Consider the following 19,435-nt stretch of genomic DNA (forward strand, 5'->3'; position numbering starts at 1 on the left):
TCACACCCACGCCTTCAGCTCCTTCTCAGTCCACTCCCACAACTCCTTCGCCAACGCCCGATCCCGCCCCAGCTTCGTACTCGGCGTAGTCTTCACACCCACCGGCTCATAATAAGCTCCATTGACCAAGTCCTCCTTCTTGGTAGTAGCCGCCCAAGTCTGGTTATACGCACCCTGTTCCGTATCAAGCCAATTCCCGCCGGAGATAATATTCACAACCTGACGATCCATAAAGTTCGTGCTCGCGAAAAGGTCCGTCTTGATAAAGCCAGGATGCACCGCCACAGACGTGATGCTCGGGTGATGAGCAGCCAGTTCAGTAGCGTAAAGCAGATTGGCTAGCTTAGACTGGCCGTAACAGACCCATTTGTTGAAGCTGAAGAAGGAACCGTAGTTTGCGCCTTTGGTCCTGAGCTTTGAGAACTCGATACCGGTGGAAGGCACGTTTTGTTTGTAAGCTACGGATGAGAGGTTGACGATGCGGACGTCGGCGTTCGGTTGCAATGCGGTGTCGAGCATGATGGGCATGAGCAACTTCATGAGTAGCGCGTGGCCGAGGTGGTTTGTTGCGAATTGGATTTCGTAGCCATCTTTACTCACGTCGTTGGGTACGGCCATGATACCTGCGTTGCACATAAGAACATCGAGGCGATCAGACGATGACAAGAACTGTTTGGCGGCAGATTGGACAGATGCGAGACTCGCGAGGTCGCACTCGATGAAGGCTACTTTGGTGGAGGGTGAGGCTTTTGCGATTTTGGAGATGAGTTCATTGGCGCGAGCTTTGTTGCGACCGCTGAAGTAGATGTGCGCAGGGTTGTGAGATGCGAGAAAAGATATGGATGACGCTCCAAGACCGGTGGTGCCTGTAATGGTTAGTGGGCTGCCAGATCGGACGTAAAGGACGCCACATACCACCAGTGATCAGGAACACTCGGCCAGACTGGTCGGGAATATCGGATACGGGGTTGAACTTGATGTTGGACATTATGTCGAGAGGATCTGTTCAAGGTAGTAAGTTCGTTCGACTTGGTGTGATAGGGTTGTGGAGTTGTTGGAAAGCTTGAGATGCTGAACAACATCCGTCGCAGCCTGCTATCTATATACCCCATCTCTTGCGCCTCCATATCTGTATGGCTGGCCTTATGTGAGATGTGCGGAGGATAATTGGCATGATGTTGCCTGTGTTCCGGATCTCTTTGCGAGGGATGTGGCTTCAACGTCATCGACGGGCATAGCTACGGCCGTTGCTGCTAGCGAAGCGCCACTGCTTGCAACCGCGCCCTAACATTGCGCCGACTCACTCAAGCATTAACTTCCGTCTCCGCGCATTAAGTACGAGAGGCCCCAGATCGACCTGCGATCGCCACTGCTACTTTACTGTCTCTCATGTTATGTGTCTGTTGTCTTTGATGACCGCCATTCTTTCGTTTGGTGTCTTTCGCAGGCAAGAGGCAAGGCTGACAGCTGCAAGCCACTCAGGTATCAACAACGAATCACATCAAAACGGTCAAACAAGCTTCGATATCCACGCAAAGCTCGATCATACCTCCGAGTCTATACGCAGTCTTCTGCAGCGGCTGGGTCCTTTTTCGAGAACAGGGAGGTTAAGTACGGGAAGGCAGAATAGTAGTGATCAAGGATAGGGTAAACAGATAAATACAAGCAAGAAAGGAACGTTCTTTACAAAGAAGAAGAGCGGATAGAAACGCGTTAGAAGGCAGTGTTAGATGGGAAGGCTAGTAAGGCGAAGACAAGAAGTCAACACAAATTGCAAAATAAAGCCCTCGGGAGCAAAGTCATATCTATCGTTCTCCAATCTCTTCCATATCCATAATCATCTACACACGCCCCTTCCTACAGCCTTGTTCTCGCTTTCGACCTCAATACCGAAATGGCCATCGCGAAACTTCATCCCTAGAACAGCGTTATCTGAACCCAACTTACAAATTACGCCACACCGCTATATAACAGCAACATAATAGCTACATGCCTGCTCTACCTTCCTCGCTCTCCGCAGAGTGCACTCATCCTATATTCAGCGCGAACCGGAAGGCTTAGGAAGGTACACAAAAACTAGAGCATGGAGTCGTAAAGCGAAGATGTAAATAAGAGTTTCGCCAGGCCTAGTTAAATTAAGAAAGATAACAAAAGACCAGCAACAAGGGTGTTGTTTATGGGATTACTAGGGCGTAGGATAGTCGTCTGGTAGATGTAGAAGTTACATGTAACATCTTGGCCACTACAAGTTGTACTCGCTCAACTCTATCAGCCTTACTCACATTCCAAAGTACAATGTCGGATCTTCTTGAAGCACATCATCTCATAAATACAGTGCGTAATTCTTGCCCAGGTGCGTTCAAAGGTACCAACATCCACGGCTAGCCCTTCCCCCATCCGGCAACCGCACTAGTCCGCATTAGTACCACGACACGCGAAATTAGGCAGACGCGCAACGGCGGACCTCCGCTTCTGGATCTGAGCCATTTTCGTGCGGCTGAAGATGACATTTCAAAGCTATGGGGTCAGGGTCCTTTAGATATGACGAATCACATTTAGCAAATCGGTCGTTGGGGGCGGGAGCTACTCGAGGCGGATGCATTGAGGGCTCAGTTGGGATGGTGGGAGGCTAGAGAGGAGGGTATATAGTTGGATTGCGCCGTGAGCGACGGAGAAGGAACTAGCTACGTATGTTTTGCAGTTTTGCGTATATGGAGCTGATAGCTCGTTGCCTGCGCGGCTGGCTTCCGAACAGTCCGAGAGAAAAGAGATGGAGAAGGGATGGAAAAGATGGGGTTGTACTCCGAAACGCCTGAGCTATGCTTTTTGTGTCCTGGGTATGCCATTCTGCGGACAGATGTTGAGTGGAAAGGAAGAGGTATGAGAAGAGAAGAGCAATTGGGAAGAGAAAGAAAGACGAGAGAATTGGGAACTAACGGCAAGAGATGGGGTGAAGCCCATCAAACATCCCCCCATCGCCCTCAGTACCGGCGCGGTTCAGGCGGTCTCGGCACCCTCGCATGCTGCGCGCGATGCCTCCTGCCATCCCTCTCGCGCCTACTTCCATTCATCTCAACGAAATTCCCCGGCGGATGTGTCAAGTTATGATTCCCACCCTTCAACTCCTTCAGATCCTCACTATCGATCAACCGTCTCTGCCACAAGTATTCAAACAGCCGGAAATCCGGTCGCGAAGTCCGCAACGTCTGCCCGCGCATCGTGTGTTCGTACGCCAAATGCTCCATACGCATTTTCCATGCCTGCCTTCCCTGCTCACACGTCACTTCCCAGTCGCACAGCGGGCATTGGGCCGTCAGCGGTGGTTCCTCGCCGCGGAAGTGTGCGTGGCAGTGTGTTTCCCACTCTTCTTTGTTCTGCGAGACGTAGCTGCAGTTCAAGAACCAGAAGGCGCATTCGTAGACGGGGGTGCGGAAGTGTGCGGGCGGTATCTCCAACACGCCGTTGTTGTCTTCGAGCAGCGGGACGCCAGACAGTTGGCTGACGAGGCCGGTGCTTATGCTTGTTTCCGTGGGCGTGGCGTCGGTGATATCGGTGATGCAGGAGCGGAGTGAAGGAGGGTGGTGGGTTGGGTTGTGCTGGTGGAGGAGAGCCCCAGGAGCCATCGACGATAACGAACCGCTCTTGATTGTGCTCCCGGTCGCACGCAGTAGATGCTCTGTATCCGTCTGAGGAAGCCCTTGCAGGTACTCGTCGGAGAAAAGAACGAGTCGCGCGGAAACGTCGGGCTGTTGGACCCAGTCGTCGAGCGGGCGGGTCACGACGCGATTATTATTGTCGTGTCTGAGGGCGGCGGCCAGCGACATGCTCGCCGTGGGACTGGCGGGGTGGGCTGCTGTGGCGCACGGGGATCAGCCTCAGCCTCGTACGCAGATTCATTGGAGAGAAGGCTGAAGACAGCCTTGCGAACGACGGCATTGCATGCAAGCGAATCAGAACTCACTGGGTGGTCGCGAGGGCGTCGTATCTTCGCCAGGCATGGTGGAGTGTTGGCGATGCTAGCAGGAAGGGTAGGGCTTAGCGTGTCGACTCCCGCTGTCTGTCTGTGGGGTTAATCCGTTTAATGTCAAGACTTTGAACTGACTTGTTCAGTCACAGAATCAGGCGTCCCTATATCTTAGGTGACTGGGTCGATCAGGGAGCTAAGCGCAAGCACAAATACCTGCAGACTTGCGGCTCTGCTGTAGTGACGAGATACCGGACCTGACCCCGCTGCCCACCCTCTTTACGCACCACTTCATACATCAAGGCATGAACTACTCGCCAGACTATCCGCTGCTGCGCCACGCCGATACTCGACGACCCGCTGTGCCGTTGAGGAGGTGGATTGATTGGAGCGGTAAGGTGCATACGGACGGCTGCCAACAGAAGCGGGGCGGTGCCCGTCCAGCGAACACGCTCCCCACGCTTCTGCCGACCGCTTGTTTGGCACTGAACGTGTTCTCTCAGTATGGCGGAGTGTCGGTGTGCCGTATCTTGCTCGTGGGCGGCTAATGGTCATAGTGGCTCGATGTGTACAAGCTACTGCATATCTATCTGCCGTTTGATGGAGTGCAGTCCAGGGCATGTGATGATGAGATCATCCCCGTGGGGTGTTCGCACTTTATGGCCATATCGAATACAGATCTCGTCCTAGATGCAGTGGAAGTACGTACGCCAAACGAAACAGAGCTATCCTCCATCAACTCTAGAAGAGACGACGGATCGCATGTCTTCGTCATCGTCTATTATGCATGCCACACACCAGAATGAAGCGGATAGTGCCGAGCACATTGACTCATGGCTATAGCTTCCAAGGTTGTCTTGCACCTGGACGCGACTGTCCTTGAGTTGCGCAACCACTAACACTCTAGTTGAGATGTGGTCGCAATCAGATGCTGTCTACCTCGGTTCAAACAGTAGTATCTCGTTGGTCTCATATTTTGACGATGCATAGCGGAGTGGTGACGGCGTGGTCTTGGCGCCAGCTTCGCGTTTCATCTGCCAGCCGATCCTACCTCATCCAGCGACTTGCGACACCACCTCCCGCTTGCACAAAGAGCGCATTCACGATATGGATGCTCATGAAGATGCGATTCAATTGAAAAGTCTCGCTGGGAAAGACTGGAAACCGCCATGACTATTACTCCCACATCAACGCCAACCTCAGAGTGCGGCCGCACGTGAACACTACTGTCTCAGAGTATCGTGTCTAAGCGTCTGACGGCGTCTGAGAGTCAGAAAACTGGGGATCAGCCTCGCATGGCTGCACGGGTACGGCGCCCCTTCATGCGCTTTACTTTTTCCATCCGAACCTCATGCCCTCTGCTAACGGTATCCTTGAAGCCTGCCCTCCCCGTTCCGCCCTGTTCCCGCGTGACCAACGCGGTTCACTGCAACCGTCCATCATTGCCTCGTGTTTGAACAGGATCGGCACAACCTCCATGCCCGCAATCTCCAACATCTCGCGTTAACATTTCGATCGACCGAGCTGTCACCGGCAGCTTCGTCGACATGCTGACGCTCCACTTGCTCTTGCACCTCCCTCCCGTACTCCTCGCTGGCCTCATAGCACGCGCATACGCAGCCCCCGATGGCGTTATCGGCGACGACAAAGGCGCCGGCAGGCCGACCTACGCGACAGCTCTCACGGGTGGCGAGGGCTGCGACTTCTCCGAGATCGAAGACATCCGCGATGGCTTCTCCGAGATGACGATTCTCTTCGCCGCCGCAACGCCCTTCGACCTGACCTCGCAGCCCGCACGAGAGTTCTTCGGCCCCTCGATAAACGCCAACTACACCGACATGATAGCCACGAACCTGCAACGCGCCGCCAACTTCGGCGTCCTGGAAGGAGGAACCGGCGCCGTAAATTCCGACATCCACATCCGCTGCGACGACCCCATGGACCTCTGCGACAAAGGCAACAAGCGCGAAGGCGACCACGCCGCCTACAACATCGGCAACGAACCGCACATCGTCTTTTGCTCCGATTATTTCCGCATGGACTCGCTCAATAATCGTATTAATAAGAAAGCCGACAACCAAATGGAGAAAGACCGGCTGATGGAATACTACAACCGCGCCTCCCTCTGGGCACGCATGGTGATGCACTTCGCCTCCATCGGCACAGCCGTCGTCCAACGCCCCATGCCTGCGCCCCCGAACTCCACATCCGAGTGGCTCATCTCCGTCTCTGAAGGCGCAATGAACACCTCTGTCCTCGCCGGCGTCCTCAACGAACAACCCGAAACACCCACCGATTTCCAAACTCTCAAATACGCTTACGGCGCCACGCGCTCCAAGCTCCTCGCCGTCCTCTCCACGCAAATGTCGTACGACGCTGCCAACAATGCGGAGAACTATGCGTTGTATGCGCTGGCGCAGTATATCATTCAGAACAAGGGGTTCTATCCTGCGGTACCGATTATGGATTTTCCGAATGAGGCGAGTGTGCTTACGAATGAGAATTTGCAGGATGGCGAGAGGGTCAAGTATGCGTATTTCGATGCTGTGGATGTGGTGGCGAGACCGACGGATATGGAACTGAAGGGTGCGCCGTTGCCTTCGAAGGGTGCGGTGGTGAATGCTAGAGGAGTGGGGATTATGGTTGTTACGTTGGGGCTTGGGGCTGCGCTCTTGTTGGCGCCGTTTGGATGAAGATGAGGACGGTGTCGACACGAAACGGAATATCTGGATTGAGGCGGGCCGGATCGATGTCGGTTACGGAAACGTATTCCTTAGGCCTCCGTCGGTCATCCCGGTGTACAACTGCAGACGAAGCGGGACATCGCCACGCCACAACGCCTCGAAGCTCGTCCAAGAGATAGGTCGCATCACATCCGATTCTACGGCGGCATCCAACACCCTGCCACCGACCGCGGACAACACATGCTTGGTGCATTACAACATGCAAGCCTGCTCGCGCAGAGCACATGCCATCGTCGGGCCCTCTTCTAAGAACCTGGGCTGGTGCTGTATTGTTGTCGACGCTGAAATTCATTCCGCGTCAGCAATGATACAGCACCAGCTCAGGCTTTCAAAAGAGGGCTCGTCACGAGAGACAAGGGTTTACCCGACGACTTCGACCGTGGCCGAAGTATCAATCTGCAATGGGTATGCTACCTACCTACCTATCTACCTACTTACTTACCTACCTTGGAACCCCCAACGCATATATCAAGAACAGCAAGCCCGGCGCGGGGCCTATTCACCCCCCTCAATCGTTTCGAACCTCAGTATCGAACACCCAGCACCCGCACACCTCTTCTCAAATATGGCAAGCAGTGCGTGTAGGTGTTCGATGGTCTTATTACGAAAAGGTTCGTAAGAAGACGATAGAACGAGTCCACGCGCTACTTGCCGCATTTGACAAGGATATCTGTCTGGAGAAGGGAACGCAATAGCAAGACACAGTCGCCCGCTTAACAAACTCGACTGGCTGTGTCCGGACCTCTCTATCCATTTCCCCCGTCGCAATACATACTCTCAGGACAAGAACAGCAAGCGGGCCTCTTCACCTCGGGTGGGTGGGGGAGGCGGCGGGGTGGGGGAGGGGCGGAGGTGGAAGTTTGTGTTCTCGAGGTCTTCATCAGGCATGACACGCGCTGTCTACCGCATGGTATCCAGTTTACCTTCCCTCCGTCCCTCTCCCCCTTCCAAATTTACGAAGCTCAGTGTCAAGCACCTAGCACCTACCATCTCCCCCGCACAGTCTTCTCATAGTGAGGATGACAACGTGTATAACACCTCGCATTGTCTCGGCACTAGAAGTTTTTCTGCTGGTAACCGGGAGGAAGGAGCGATTCTACGCGGTGTCTCCCGCACTATGAGAAGATTGTGAGGGGGGTTGTAGGGAAAGCGATAGTTAGGTGGAGTGGGGAGAAGGATGCGAGGGGTTAGGATAAGGTAGAGAGAGGAGAGATGGGCAGGCAAGGGATGGGATGGGGTGTGGATATGGATAAAAGGGGAATGATAGATGGGCTTTTATAAGAGAGAGAGAGAGAGGGAAAGTTGCTATTTGTTGTTAAGAGATCAACATCTTCCCTTCTCTCTACCTTTTAATATAACAACTGCGTGTATCTTCCAACCCAACAAACGGCTTATAACCCAACGCCCCATCCATCTTTCTCCCCTCTTATCTGATCGAACCATTTCATCTCTGCAAATTACAGACACCTTCCTCGCCTTCTCCATTTCCTCATCCATCCCCATCTCCAGTCGCCGTCTTCATGCCCTCACTCCACACCCAACCCCTTGTCTTCGCGGCGGCGATTGTATAGATCTCATCGTGCTAGTTCCATTGACGAAAACCACACATCGTCTACCTCTTCGGAACGGTTAACAGCGTCCATCGTCTGCCACGTTATTCGTCTGGTCTGGTCTAGTCGGGACAAATCAGCTCCCCGCAGGCCAAGTATCCTCTACACCTAACCATGCTTATGGCTTGTGAAGTACGTAAGCCAAACCTATTCTGTCGCAGAAATCTCGTAGTACCTCATAGTCGGAAACTTGATCTTTGTGAGACTGCCGTCCTGTGGGCCGTGTGTCGAGATCGTTGGTAGTGGTGATAGCGGTCGTAGTGGTGGTTTCCAGAGGAAGCAAAGTGCTAAAGTGAATAGAACTAGGATAGTGATGAGGATGACGGTGGGGGGATCCATGATCTGGTCTGCGTGTGGTTCTGGATGGTTTTGGATGTAGCGAATCCGGCGTTGTTATATGCTCGGATTTGCTCGCGGCATGAACCGTATCGAAATGGGCTCGTTCTGAATTGACCATTTTGAGGCCTCGAGTATTCCTCGTCATATGTCGACCGTAATAGGCTCTTCCCGCGAGATAATCCACGTTGAGGTTTCGCGTCGTATGCATGGAGCATTCGCGCCTTTGACCTGAAGAGGCTTAACGTAGGATTCCGGAGTTATCAGGCTGGTATGTATTTTGTGAGCGTCGAGGGGTTGGTTATCTCGCCTGATCGTGGAAGACATGGTAAATTGGTGTTTGACAGGATGTAAATGTGTTGTTTAGACCATGTCATCAGGTCGTGCTTTTGGTTCTTCATGAGCTGGCGACGGAGGCATCGGTGGCGCTGATGATGGCTGTAGTGGTGCTGGACTCCAGAGAGCACAGAGTAGCATGGTAAAAAGGACGAGAACAATGACGATGAGAGTGAAGATATCCATAGTCACAGTCCTCGAACTGACTGTCAAAAATCACAGAAGAAGGTGAATAAAGTGATCTGAACTCAGAGTTGTTTTATGTTGCACGCCCCACTTGATGAAAGGGGCACTGAGGACAGATGAACACGACGCATCTCGGTTGACTCGGTCTTGTTCCTAAATTTACTTTTGCGCAAGTATCTTGGAGTATGGCTGAGTATCTTGGTGTTGGCTTGGTAGATTACTGGTAAATTTGCGCCCTTTCCCGATTGGGTTAGATGGGGTTTGTGTAGATGGTTTGTCCATGCATTCCAGCTTACATGGCACAGCAATAATGTGTGTCGAGATACGCAAGGGAAGGCCTTGATGCAGGTGGTTGTAGGGCTGTTATATGCAAGATTTTTTAGACAGATGTTGTGCCTTTGGAGATTTGTGTGTTCGGTGGGAATGTCGGGGCGATCCATGGATGTAAGTGTACCTCGCATGACGTGTAGCATTACCATACTGACCGTTCGCGTGCTCGAATAGAGGTCGATGCTAGATTATATGTGGGTGGTATAACATCGAAAGTAGTAACATGTTGGACCCGAACTGCTGTCGCAAGTGAAGTAGTAAGTACGCGGGGTCCTGCTACGGAAGGAAGTAGCATGTCAACATAACCACAGTGCTCCGGAAAGAGAAAGCAGTAGCGAATGCGAAGAACAAAGTATGGGGAACGGCTAGTACTTGGAGATTTATCAAATCGTAGTGTCGTACGAGGTTCGGGCTCGACACAAGCATTGTAGATCGCTGGTGGGCAGCCGAGGCAGGCACCGACACAGTGGCTACAGTGTAATGAAATGAGGAGCAGTCACGGAACAAACCGGGGGTGGGATGGTCGACAAGATCGAGTGCTCGATCAGAGGGAATAAAGCGTAGCAACAGTCATCGTTTCCCCAGATTGACCCCTGGGATGCGCAAACTAGAGGTGATCGGACGGGAGCTACGGTAGGGTCGGCCAACGAAAAGACAGTCGTGTGCCGCCACTGCAGTTTTCGGACCGCAGAAGAGTGCTGGGACACGGTCGCGCGCCATTGAAGAAAATGGCGGAGGAGATTCCCTTCTTGATCTCTAGGCGCACTCGGATCCCGGCGAGACGGCTCGTTGCGGTGAGAAGGTTTGTCCGAGCAGGAATGAGGTGTTGGACAGAAGGAGAGACGTTGATGTATGTAGGAGGCCAACGAAGGGCATGCGGATAGTTGGAGCTAGTTCCTGTGCCTGAGCGATGCTGTGATGACAGTAACCAGGTCGATATAATGTGATGTGGATGCATGTCATCCTTTGAGGGTTCGGAGAGCTTGGCGGCCGGGAGCAGGGAAGGAGCAAGCGAGGTGGTGGGCGCTAGTGGGCTCAGCAGGTGGGCGCAAGACATCTTTCACATGTGATGGCGGTCCAACTTCTCACGCGCAACCAGACGCATTCTTGACGTCCAATCCAACACCCGAGTCTCTCATTGTCTAGTATATCACGCGCATTCACTGTCGCCGCCCGCTGGGGATGCGCCTGCTCACCGGCACTGTTTTGTCCGACGCCCCATCCCGGCAGCGCAACCAGGGCCGTTGCGAATGCTCGTTCCTCACGTCATATCGCGCGCACTCTCTCAACACCTCTCAACCACGCCAGTCTCGACGCTTCCATACGCACAAGCACTGTGAAGACTTGTCGACGGCCTAAACCAGCGCCTCATCCAGCCCGGCCAAGCCGGTAGAGGGCATCAGAGAGTAGACAGTAGTCTGTCCCTCGGCCTCACCCACCACCAAGCTGGAGACGTTGTCGCATCAGTCGTTCGCGGGGCTCGCGGGTGCTACGGCCAGGCGCCTCCCACGACCCGCCATGAACGACAAGGACCCGCCGCCGTTTGGCTGTACGCTTGCCGACCGCCGCGCAGAGACTACACACTGACGCAGAGCAGACACCTTCACCAACGACTTCTTCGACGGCCCGCCCGCCACCTACGACCACAATGGCCAGTCCATCCTCAGCGACATGGAGAACCAGCAGCTCGACAACTTCTTCTCCTCGACCAATCCCTTTGACCTCGTCGACTCGCAAGCCCTGCCACCCGCCCTCGACACAAAGGCGAGCGCCCACGACTACAACAACTGGGAAGACTTCATAGCCCCGCCCACGGTCCACCGCGTGACCAGCACTATACCAGACCAGGCTCGTCTGCAGAACAGCTTTCACCAAGACCAGCAATACCCCTCGTCGCTCCACACAGACTTCCTAGGCAATACCCAGGATGAGCTCCAGGCAGCCACGGCTCTCTTCAACCAGGCCCAGCCTTCATACACGAACGGCCGCTCGCACAGCTTCCATGAGCTATCCACCGCCTCCAACGGCTTCGATGCGAGCAGGGCCCCCGATTTGAATCTCAACACGCTGCCCATGACAATGCCCCAACACGGCCTTATACACGAACGCTTGGGATCATTGGTACCGAACCACAACGCCCAGGCCACCGACACACAGTATGCCTCACAATGGGCAGCGAGCCAGGCGCCACAACAACACCACTCCGAATTCGGCCCACCGCTGCAGAAGCTCGACTTGAAGAGGTCGTACACTTTCGGCACCGACAACTCCTTCAACAGCCCATCCGGCTACTCAATACCCAACGGCCACCCGGACGCAGAGAGCGCAGCCAGGGCATCAATACAAGACATTGAAGAGACTTCGCACCACATCCTCCGAGCCGTAGCCGGCATACAAGGACCAAGTACCCCTACCACCTACACCCACGGGCCACGAGACTCCGCCTCGCAATCCGACGACGCCGAATCCGACGACGAAGACGAAGACCGGCCGGCGAAGAAGCGGAAAAAGAGCCAGGTGCGATATAGCAAAGACACACCCAAGAAAGCCGCGCGCAATGGCAAGGCTCGGAAAGCGTCTACGGTGGAGGATAGTACGAAGAAGAAGAGGGCGTCCACTGCGGCTCAGAAGGCACATCGCGAGAATCTTACTGAGGAACAGAAGCGGAATAATCATATTTTGTCCGAGCAGAAGCGGCGGGATTTGATCAAGCAGGGGTACAAGGATTTGAACGAGGTTGTGCCTGCTGTAAGAGGTGGTGGGCTGAGTAAGAGTCAGGTTCTTGTTGAGGCGGCGGCGTTCTTGGAGAAGCTGATTGAGGATAATGACAAGTATCGGGTTTCGATGGGGTGATCTGGAACCATGACGCATTGCCGATGCAGTGGACGTGGCAGTGACATGCTACCGCCATACGCTTTGTCACCTCCTAGCACGAAGACCCGACTGACGATGCCACGGGGGTTCGATCACGGTATACCAAACGACGACACACCTGGAGCCACGACCCCCGTCTCAGACATGAATCACACTCACGCGCATGCGTTCTACGAGGTCATGACGCCGTGATACCATGATTGTACATGTGCTACAGATTACCAACACACAAAAAGGAGTTTTTGGGAAAGGGAGGAAGGGAGGGAGGGAGGGAGGCCATTCGATACGATACCCCAACACACTAACTAGTATGAAAATTAATCTTCTTGTAAATATTTAAGCGCTGAGGAATTTATTTTCGTTCGAGATTGAGGATAATATCTATATTCAGATGGACTGGTCTTTTGCCCGTGCCTTGCAAGTTGCCTTGTATACCAGCCCATATAGTAGTCCACTTCATCATGCCGCCGCGGTAGCGGTAGCAGTAGCAGCTCCTCCCGCCGTCTCACTAACCCCCTCCTCCGGAACCACAACCCTCAACGCCTCATCTCTCACCCTCGCAGGCCCCCTCTCAAACCCCCTCGGCACCCCCGCTACTCTACCCACCTTCCCCCTCGCTCCTCCGGGTCCAGTCGCCTTCTTCCTCTTCTGTGAAGCATAATCACATCTCCCGTAATCGTTGCAGAAACCTGTTTTACAGGAGTTGTTGCTGCGGCAGGGAGACCCGAGACAAGAGTCGCTAGAGGAGCACGGTGTGCATACGCCCCAGGAACAGTATTGTGAGGCGGAGCAGTGGGTGGGTGTTGTGCAGGGGTTGGGCTTAGGAGGATAAGGGGAGGGGGGGAGACAGATCGGCGGGCTTGGTGGTGGGGAAGGGGAAGGGGAAGAGGAGGAGAGTCTGATGGTTTCGAAGAGGTGGGCGAGGGAATCTGTGTAGCATGTTCCTTTTGGATCATTCGGTTTGACCACATACCTCCTCCTTCGCTCTTCCTCCTCTTGCTGCGTCCCGCTGTCTCCTGGGATCGTTCGTTTCCTCTTCTTCTTCTTCTTATCTTCTGGCTGAATCGTTTTCCGCGTAGAGCAAGCCGCACACTGCCCCTTCACACACCGTAAATGGCTCTGACAGATCTGCTTGCTGTTGCATCTGTCTCCCACTTTCCCTGGCTGCGAGGAAGGGTTGGTTTGGCATATACTATTCTTACATATCAGATCCGGTGCACAGCCATCTGCTGCGTCGCATAAATGCCCCACGCAGCCGAATGTACACTCGCTTTGCTCGATGATATACGGATTCAGCAGTATACTCGTGACATTCGACAGGCCCGCCTTTTCCAGTTTCCATTCTTTGGTTGCGGGGGAGCCGGTGAGCATGGACCGAAGGTATGCTTCTGTGGTTTCGTCGGCGGAGGGGGCGAGGATGTGGTAGGGGGCGGGGAGGTAGCGGGACCAGGAGAAGGGGCTGCGGGTTGTGAAAGAGGCTTTTAGGATGGAGGCGAGGGCGGGCCAGGTTGTGTAAGTGGGGTGGAGGGGGTTTATGCGGGAGGATTTGGATTCGGAGAGGGGGGTTAGGTGGGAGTATAACTATCACCGTCTTGTCAGTAAACCACGTTTTCAGTTCCATAACAGTAAAGCGAGGGAAGGATGGAATAGAGGGGGACGTACCCAAGGAATCCCCCTATAATTCAACACATTCCCCCCATCCCAAACCGCCTCCTTCTTATGAAACAACCCAAACACCTCACTATGCACATACCCCCACTCCTCCACCAACAAAAGTTTCCCCTCTCCCTTCTTCCTCCCCTCCGCCCGCCCCATCAACGTATTGCCGGGTAGAAACAAATCCGCCCACGCCGTCCCCGCCGTTCTATCACTCCTCTTATCGAAATACCCATGGATACCAATAACATCAATAGCCTTGCAGTCAAACACTGAGTCCGGAAAATTCTCAGTCCCGGAAATGGACTGGGGGCCTGAGACGCCGCCGCTGATGACGGCGATGTTGGATGCGTCGAGACCGATGCTGTATTTTAGATAGGTGGCGATGTCGCAGAGCCAGGATTCTCCGGAGGGGATGGGTGAGATACCAGAGAAAGGCTGGTTTTGAAGGTCGACGCCGAGAATGACTTCGGAGAGGGTGCTCCAGGGGCGGCCGTCAAAGTTCTTGGAGGGGTAGTGGGTGAAGAAGACTTCTAGGCGCTGTTTATACAAGTCGCGATATTCCTCATTACTATAGAAATCCAAGAACGCGCCGTCGAGTTTCTGGCAGTAAGCATCACACGCGACATCATTTGTACCCCGAAGCGCATGTGCGTCGTGCGGTGCGATGATGACTTTCATCTGGCCTTTCGACAAATGGTGAATGGCTGCTAATGTGTCGTCGAATTGGTCGAGCAGCGACTTGTCGAAGCCGCCTAGTTCGCCTTCGGGATCTGGGTGTTGCGCATCTGGGCGGATGAAGAGGCGGATTACACGCGCGCCGCTTTTGATGATTTCGCGGATTGTGGCGGCGCGGTGGGTGGGGGTGAAGAATTGGAGTTGGGGGTAGTTTACGCCGCCGAAGGAGTGGTTGGAGGAGGTGATTCTGAGGGAGGAGGAGGCGGAGGCGGAGGCGAGGGGAGAGTAGGCGATGAGGGATAGAGATAGTGTCAGGAAGGATGGGAGGAGCATCTTTGCGAATATGGCATGGACGACAACACGACGGAATGGAATTGCATTGCGACGCGGTATAAGACAATCATCCTGATCTGAACACGTGTAGAAGTTTTGCTATAGACAGATCTCTGTAACGGCGGAATAAGAGTTGATACTTGCGGGATTGACAATGTTCATATGGATAGATTAATTGCGGTGGTGCGTGCAGCCAATCACGAGGCGCTCGCAGGCAGTATACGCGGGGTCGCTAACCTGGACGGCGGGATGATGGAAGTTGACAGGGCATGTTCTCTGGAGTTCGTACTGGGTTTGTCACGCTGTCTTGTGCTCGTGATGGTCCTGGCTAACGGGGATACAGACGCGTGGTTGATGCACCGGAGAATGAGCACAGCAAGCGTCGCATCGGGTATTGGCAAGATGTTATGGTATGATATTTGCCGCGATGAGGATCGGATGAAACCATGTATCAGAGTCGTCGTGCGCAAGTCCGGCGGATGGGAGTGGCAGCTACGTTGTGCGCTCACTTTATCCTAGATACATAGCCTTGGTAATGATTCGGGTGTGGACAGGAAGCACTGCGACGTGCTGCGATACGTCGCAGGATATCCTTTGATCCAAATCTACGGGGATGATCTGGATCCCTTGTCCTAGTGCTGGTGTTGTTCCTGTCAACGATTGAAGAGTGGCGTCTACTGCTCGGCGTAGTGCGGGATCGCACAAACGTCTCTGTAGACATACTACTTCCCTGACCGGCATAAAAACTGCGCAAGCGTAACCTCATTTTGCGGTCGATAGCCTTGGGCGGTAATGCGCAATTTTACCAGCTCAGGCAGTGTGTGATGCAAGTCGAAGACTGGACCTTTCGACCGCTAGCATGGTCCTCATGTTTGTACAGTGCATTCGTCACGACGATGCTCGGATATTCGCAATTCTCATCCAGCCGGTTTATCGCACACAGCTTCAAGTCGCTTGAGCGTAGCCATGACTTCTTCTCCAATGTTTTCTCCGCTGGACGACGGTGCGAAGCGGCCATGTCGCAGCTCACTGAGGGCGCCAACGACGTCTTTAACTTCAGCCAAAGCCCGTCTGTTCTCTTGCTCTATCTCTGCGATCTGGGCCTCGAGGGTTTGGCATGCTTCTTCGATGTCGGAGTGGACCGTCTGTAGCGTGTGCGGTTTCTTGCGACTTTGGCCAGAGAGCTGGATTTTGTCAGCGCAATCCAGGGAGTCTCTTTCCTTAATGCAGTACCTCCTGCTCCATTTGAAGCGCAATCGGGTCCAGTCCGGCGACAGTCGCATCGTCTACGTGGCGTCTTTCCCGAGCGTACTCCCGCCTCAGCTGCTTGGACCGTTTGACCTCATCGATGATGTCCTGGCGGATCAGTTCGATATCCCTGTCGCGTATCTGCTGAAGCTCGCGATAGATTTCCTGTACAGCGGGGTTGGAGCGATGGGCGCGGGGGAAGATGTCGGTGAAGTCGCGTAGGGTGGTGAAGTCGCGCAAGGGAGCAGGTGCGAGGAGGAAGTCACCGAGGATCTTGGCCTCTTGCGACGGCATGATTAGAGTAGTAGATGTCGATTTCAGGCCGGAAAGTACCCACGCATATGATTAGTATGGCAGTGTTGGTGGTGGATGCGCCAATGAAGGAGGGCCATCGGAACGCGCGACGACGCGTTGTGGCCCGTGCCCAGAAAACTCCCGTGAGACGTGCCTGGACGATTCCAAGCAAACGTCGACTGAACCGTCTTTCACCAAGCTTGTCGACTGTATACGGATTCCAGGCAACCCTCACTCCACTTTCGCGGCGCAAAGTATCGTCCTTATTGTTGAACACCAAGGCTGGCACGAAGACGCGCTACGTGGACGTGCAATCTCTCGCACCCTTACCGCTTCCTTCCTGACTACCAAACCCATCAACATCAATTTCATCACACTCCATCGCAATCATGGCGCCCGCAGCTGCGCCGGAGCCTTCCTTCAAGAAAGATGAAAAGGTCTTTTGTTTCCACCATGAGTTGCTATACGAGGCCAAGGTGCTCGAAGTCAGACCTGTAGAAGAAGACAAGAAGAATGGCTTCGAATACAGAGTCCACTACAAGGGCTGGAAGAACACGTACGTATCTTCGATTCGTTCGAGTCTGCGCCCGCCTGCCTGTCATTCCGTCTCCCACTGCAGAAGTCACGTTTGCCTCTGCATACACTTCACTCATGCCAGCGTACCACACCTTTACTACACATTTGCAGCGGCACATCGTTTCAAATCGCCCCCTCAAAACTCAAAAACTCGTGGCTTGCTTTTGAGATCGCTAACTAACGTATCGCAGCTGGGACGACTGGGTTCCTGAGGATCGGCTTCGCAAGCTGTCTCCCGAGAACCGAGAGTTGGCCAATAACCTCAGGCACGAGATGCTGGCTGCCCAGCGTGCCGCAAGAGCTCAACCCGCACCTGCAAAAAAGAAGGCTCAGGGTTCGGCGCGCGGTAGCGAAGAGCGCCAAACCTCCGTCACTGCTGCACCACGCGGTCAGAAGAGGGTGCGGGACAATGACTTAGAGAAGGTGTGTATCCCAGCAATTCGCCCTACGCTTAGCAACTCACTCTCTAACTCCCTTTAGGAAGAAGCATTCCAGAACAAGCTGGCTGTCAGGATCTACATGCCAGACAGGCTAAAGAGCCTCCTAGTCGACGACTGGGAGAACATCACTAAGAACCTGCAACTCGTTCAGCTGCCTTCAGCTTACCCTGCAGGCGTCATACTGGATGAGTACATGAAGCATGTCAAAGACAACAGCAACCGCACCAGCATCGAGCAGGACATTCTTGAGGAAGTCATAGCTGGACTGAAGGAGTACTTCAATAAGAGCGTCGGACGTCTTCTCCTGTACCGGTTTGAGCGCGAGCAGTTCTACGACATCTGGTCACGCATCAATTCGCCGACGGATGATCTTGCAGCAAAGCCGCTCGCTGACATCTATGGCGGCGAGCATCTTCTGCGTCTTCTGGGTATGCATATATAAGTTGTTAGATGTAAATATTGCTAACAAGGCTTTCACAGTCACCATGCCCGAACTCATCGCGCAAACCAACATGGATCATCAGGCCGTCACGCGCTTGCGCGAGGAGCTCAGTCAAATGACGACGTGGCTCTCCAAGGAAGCGCAGATCAACACCTTCTTTGTGCCTACCTATGAGAGCCCCGGACAGGCCTACATCGACAAGGTCAAGTCCAGCACCTAGGAAGGCGGTAACTTCAAGATTTGATCAGTCGGCCGTTTCGCTTTGACATTTGTGTATCATCACTTCTGCATGGCTGGTGGGTTAGGGCATTGTCTAATGGCGCATAGGCGTTCTTGAGTAGTAGCAACCGGGTACGGGATTGCGGTATGCAGTTCTTGGTTTGTCAAGCTCCAAAGTGACATGGATACAAGTATAATAATACAGACTCGAAAAGTACTCATGTCCTCTTGATGACGTCCTCCAGTAACCCAGCAGCCCAATGCAAACACCTTGTCATATCGCCCTCCGCTTCTCTCGGCATGCCGTATATGCCAACGCTCTCGCAAACCTTCTTATCCAACTCTCCATCCACATCCCCATTCTTGAACAGGAACTTATGGTCCTTCACATAGTTCGGCCACACAATATCATCTACATAGCCCGGCGGATCTTGCCAGAAGCCCTCAAGCGTCACATAGCCACTCCTCGCCTCCCTCCTCCTCTTCGCAGTCTCATAGCTCGTCCGTAAAAAGAGTCTAACATCAAAGATCTCACGGATATCCTTCATATCCTGCGAAAACAGCAAAAACCCATCAACAACACATATCCGTCGCTCTTCCCACTCAGGCTTACTCCTCAACCACACCTCAACCTCATCTCTCAACCTCTTGATCTCAGCCTCAGGTACACCATGGTCGCCCACACTGTTCTGGTCTTCCTGGCTGACCAACCATTCTGGGCTGTTACCGTGTTCTTTGATGTGCTGCAGTGCTTGTTTGAGCGCGGGTAGATTGAGCGACTCTATGCAATCCCAGTCTTGGACAGAGTTCTTGACGGGGATCTCGGCGTCGGTGAGGTAGAAGTCATCGAGGTGCAGGATGAAGAGTTTGGAGGGGGGGAAGATGTCGCGGAGGAGGCGGGAGAGGGTTGTTTTGCCTGAGGAGGAGGGGCCTGAGATGCCGACTAGGAGGGGGGGTGGCATGGTGGTTGGAGGATTGGAGGGTTGGAGGGTCGCGGGGTACCGGGGGTTTGGTCGCGCCTTCCTTTTGGATGTATTGACGGGTCACAATAATGAGAATAATTCGAGGGGATATTGTCTAGTAACCCCCCTTCACACGACATGCCTACTTTCACACGTGCGAATGGTGGGGCTGTCGGCGTCTGATCGCCCACCGGCCCGCTAGTTCCC

General features: G+C 53.8%; 8 protein-coding genes across 8 annotated transcripts; 3 read left to right on the forward strand and 5 right to left on the reverse strand.

Moving 5' to 3' along the window:
• J4E88_010209 (uncharacterized protein) lies at positions 1-1,236 on the reverse strand (the record flags this gene model as incomplete). Its single annotated transcript, XM_049403804.1, has 4 exons — positions 1-866; positions 916-1,002; positions 1,108-1,129; positions 1,231-1,236. The coding sequence occupies 4 exons, from the start codon at positions 1,234-1,236 to the stop codon at positions 1-3; spliced, it is 981 nt and encodes a 326-aa protein (XP_049250465.1).
• Positions 1,237-2,981: 1,745 nt separating this feature from the next.
• Positions 2,982-3,824, reverse strand: J4E88_010210 (uncharacterized protein; the record flags this gene model as incomplete). The annotated part of the gene is made up of 1 exon (XM_049403805.1): positions 2,982-3,824. One exon carries the CDS (start codon positions 3,822-3,824, stop codon positions 2,982-2,984), a length of 843 nt encoding a protein of 280 aa, XP_049250466.1.
• A 1,687-nt stretch (positions 3,825-5,511) lies between these two features.
• J4E88_010211 (uncharacterized protein) lies at positions 5,512-6,657 on the forward strand (the record flags this gene model as incomplete). Its single annotated transcript, XM_049403806.1, has 1 exon — positions 5,512-6,657. One exon carries the CDS (start codon positions 5,512-5,514, stop codon positions 6,655-6,657), a length of 1,146 nt encoding a protein of 381 aa, XP_049250467.1.
• A 4,367-nt stretch (positions 6,658-11,024) lies between these two features.
• Positions 11,025-12,359, forward strand: J4E88_010212 (uncharacterized protein; the record flags this gene model as incomplete). Its single annotated transcript, XM_049403807.1, has 2 exons — positions 11,025-11,055; positions 11,104-12,359. 2 exons carry the CDS (start codon positions 11,025-11,027, stop codon positions 12,357-12,359), a joined length of 1,287 nt encoding a protein of 428 aa, XP_049250468.1.
• An 841-nt stretch (positions 12,360-13,200) lies between these two features.
• J4E88_010213 (uncharacterized protein) lies at positions 13,201-15,047 on the reverse strand (the record flags this gene model as incomplete). The annotated part of the gene is made up of 5 exons (XM_049403808.1): positions 13,201-13,309; positions 13,354-13,439; positions 13,489-13,508; positions 13,583-13,961; positions 14,043-15,047. 5 exons carry the CDS (start codon positions 15,045-15,047, stop codon positions 13,201-13,203), a joined length of 1,599 nt encoding a protein of 532 aa, XP_049250469.1.
• Positions 15,048-15,964: 917 nt separating this feature from the next.
• Positions 15,965-16,589, reverse strand: J4E88_010214 (uncharacterized protein; the record flags this gene model as incomplete). Its single annotated transcript, XM_049403809.1, has 2 exons — positions 15,965-16,231; positions 16,281-16,589. The coding sequence occupies 2 exons, from the start codon at positions 16,587-16,589 to the stop codon at positions 15,965-15,967; spliced, it is 576 nt and encodes a 191-aa protein (XP_049250470.1).
• Positions 16,590-16,978: 389 nt separating this feature from the next.
• Positions 16,979-18,267, forward strand: J4E88_010215 (uncharacterized protein; the record flags this gene model as incomplete). Its single annotated transcript, XM_049403810.1, has 4 exons — positions 16,979-17,145; positions 17,357-17,588; positions 17,646-18,033; positions 18,086-18,267. 4 exons carry the CDS (start codon positions 16,979-16,981, stop codon positions 18,265-18,267), a joined length of 969 nt encoding a protein of 322 aa, XP_049250471.1.
• A 217-nt stretch (positions 18,268-18,484) lies between these two features.
• On the reverse strand, positions 18,485-19,228 carry J4E88_010216 (uncharacterized protein; the record flags this gene model as incomplete). The annotated part of the gene is made up of 1 exon (XM_049403811.1): positions 18,485-19,228. One exon carries the CDS (start codon positions 19,226-19,228, stop codon positions 18,485-18,487), a length of 744 nt encoding a protein of 247 aa, XP_049250472.1.
• Between the last annotated feature and the right edge of the window lie 207 nt (positions 19,229-19,435).

Source organism: Alternaria novae-zelandiae (assembly GCF_023758075.1).
Source record: "Alternaria novae-zelandiae strain BMP 2774 chromosome Unknown scaffold_30, whole genome shotgun sequence".
Classification (NCBI taxonomy): Eukaryota; Fungi; Ascomycota; class Dothideomycetes; order Pleosporales; family Pleosporaceae; genus Alternaria; species Alternaria novae-zelandiae.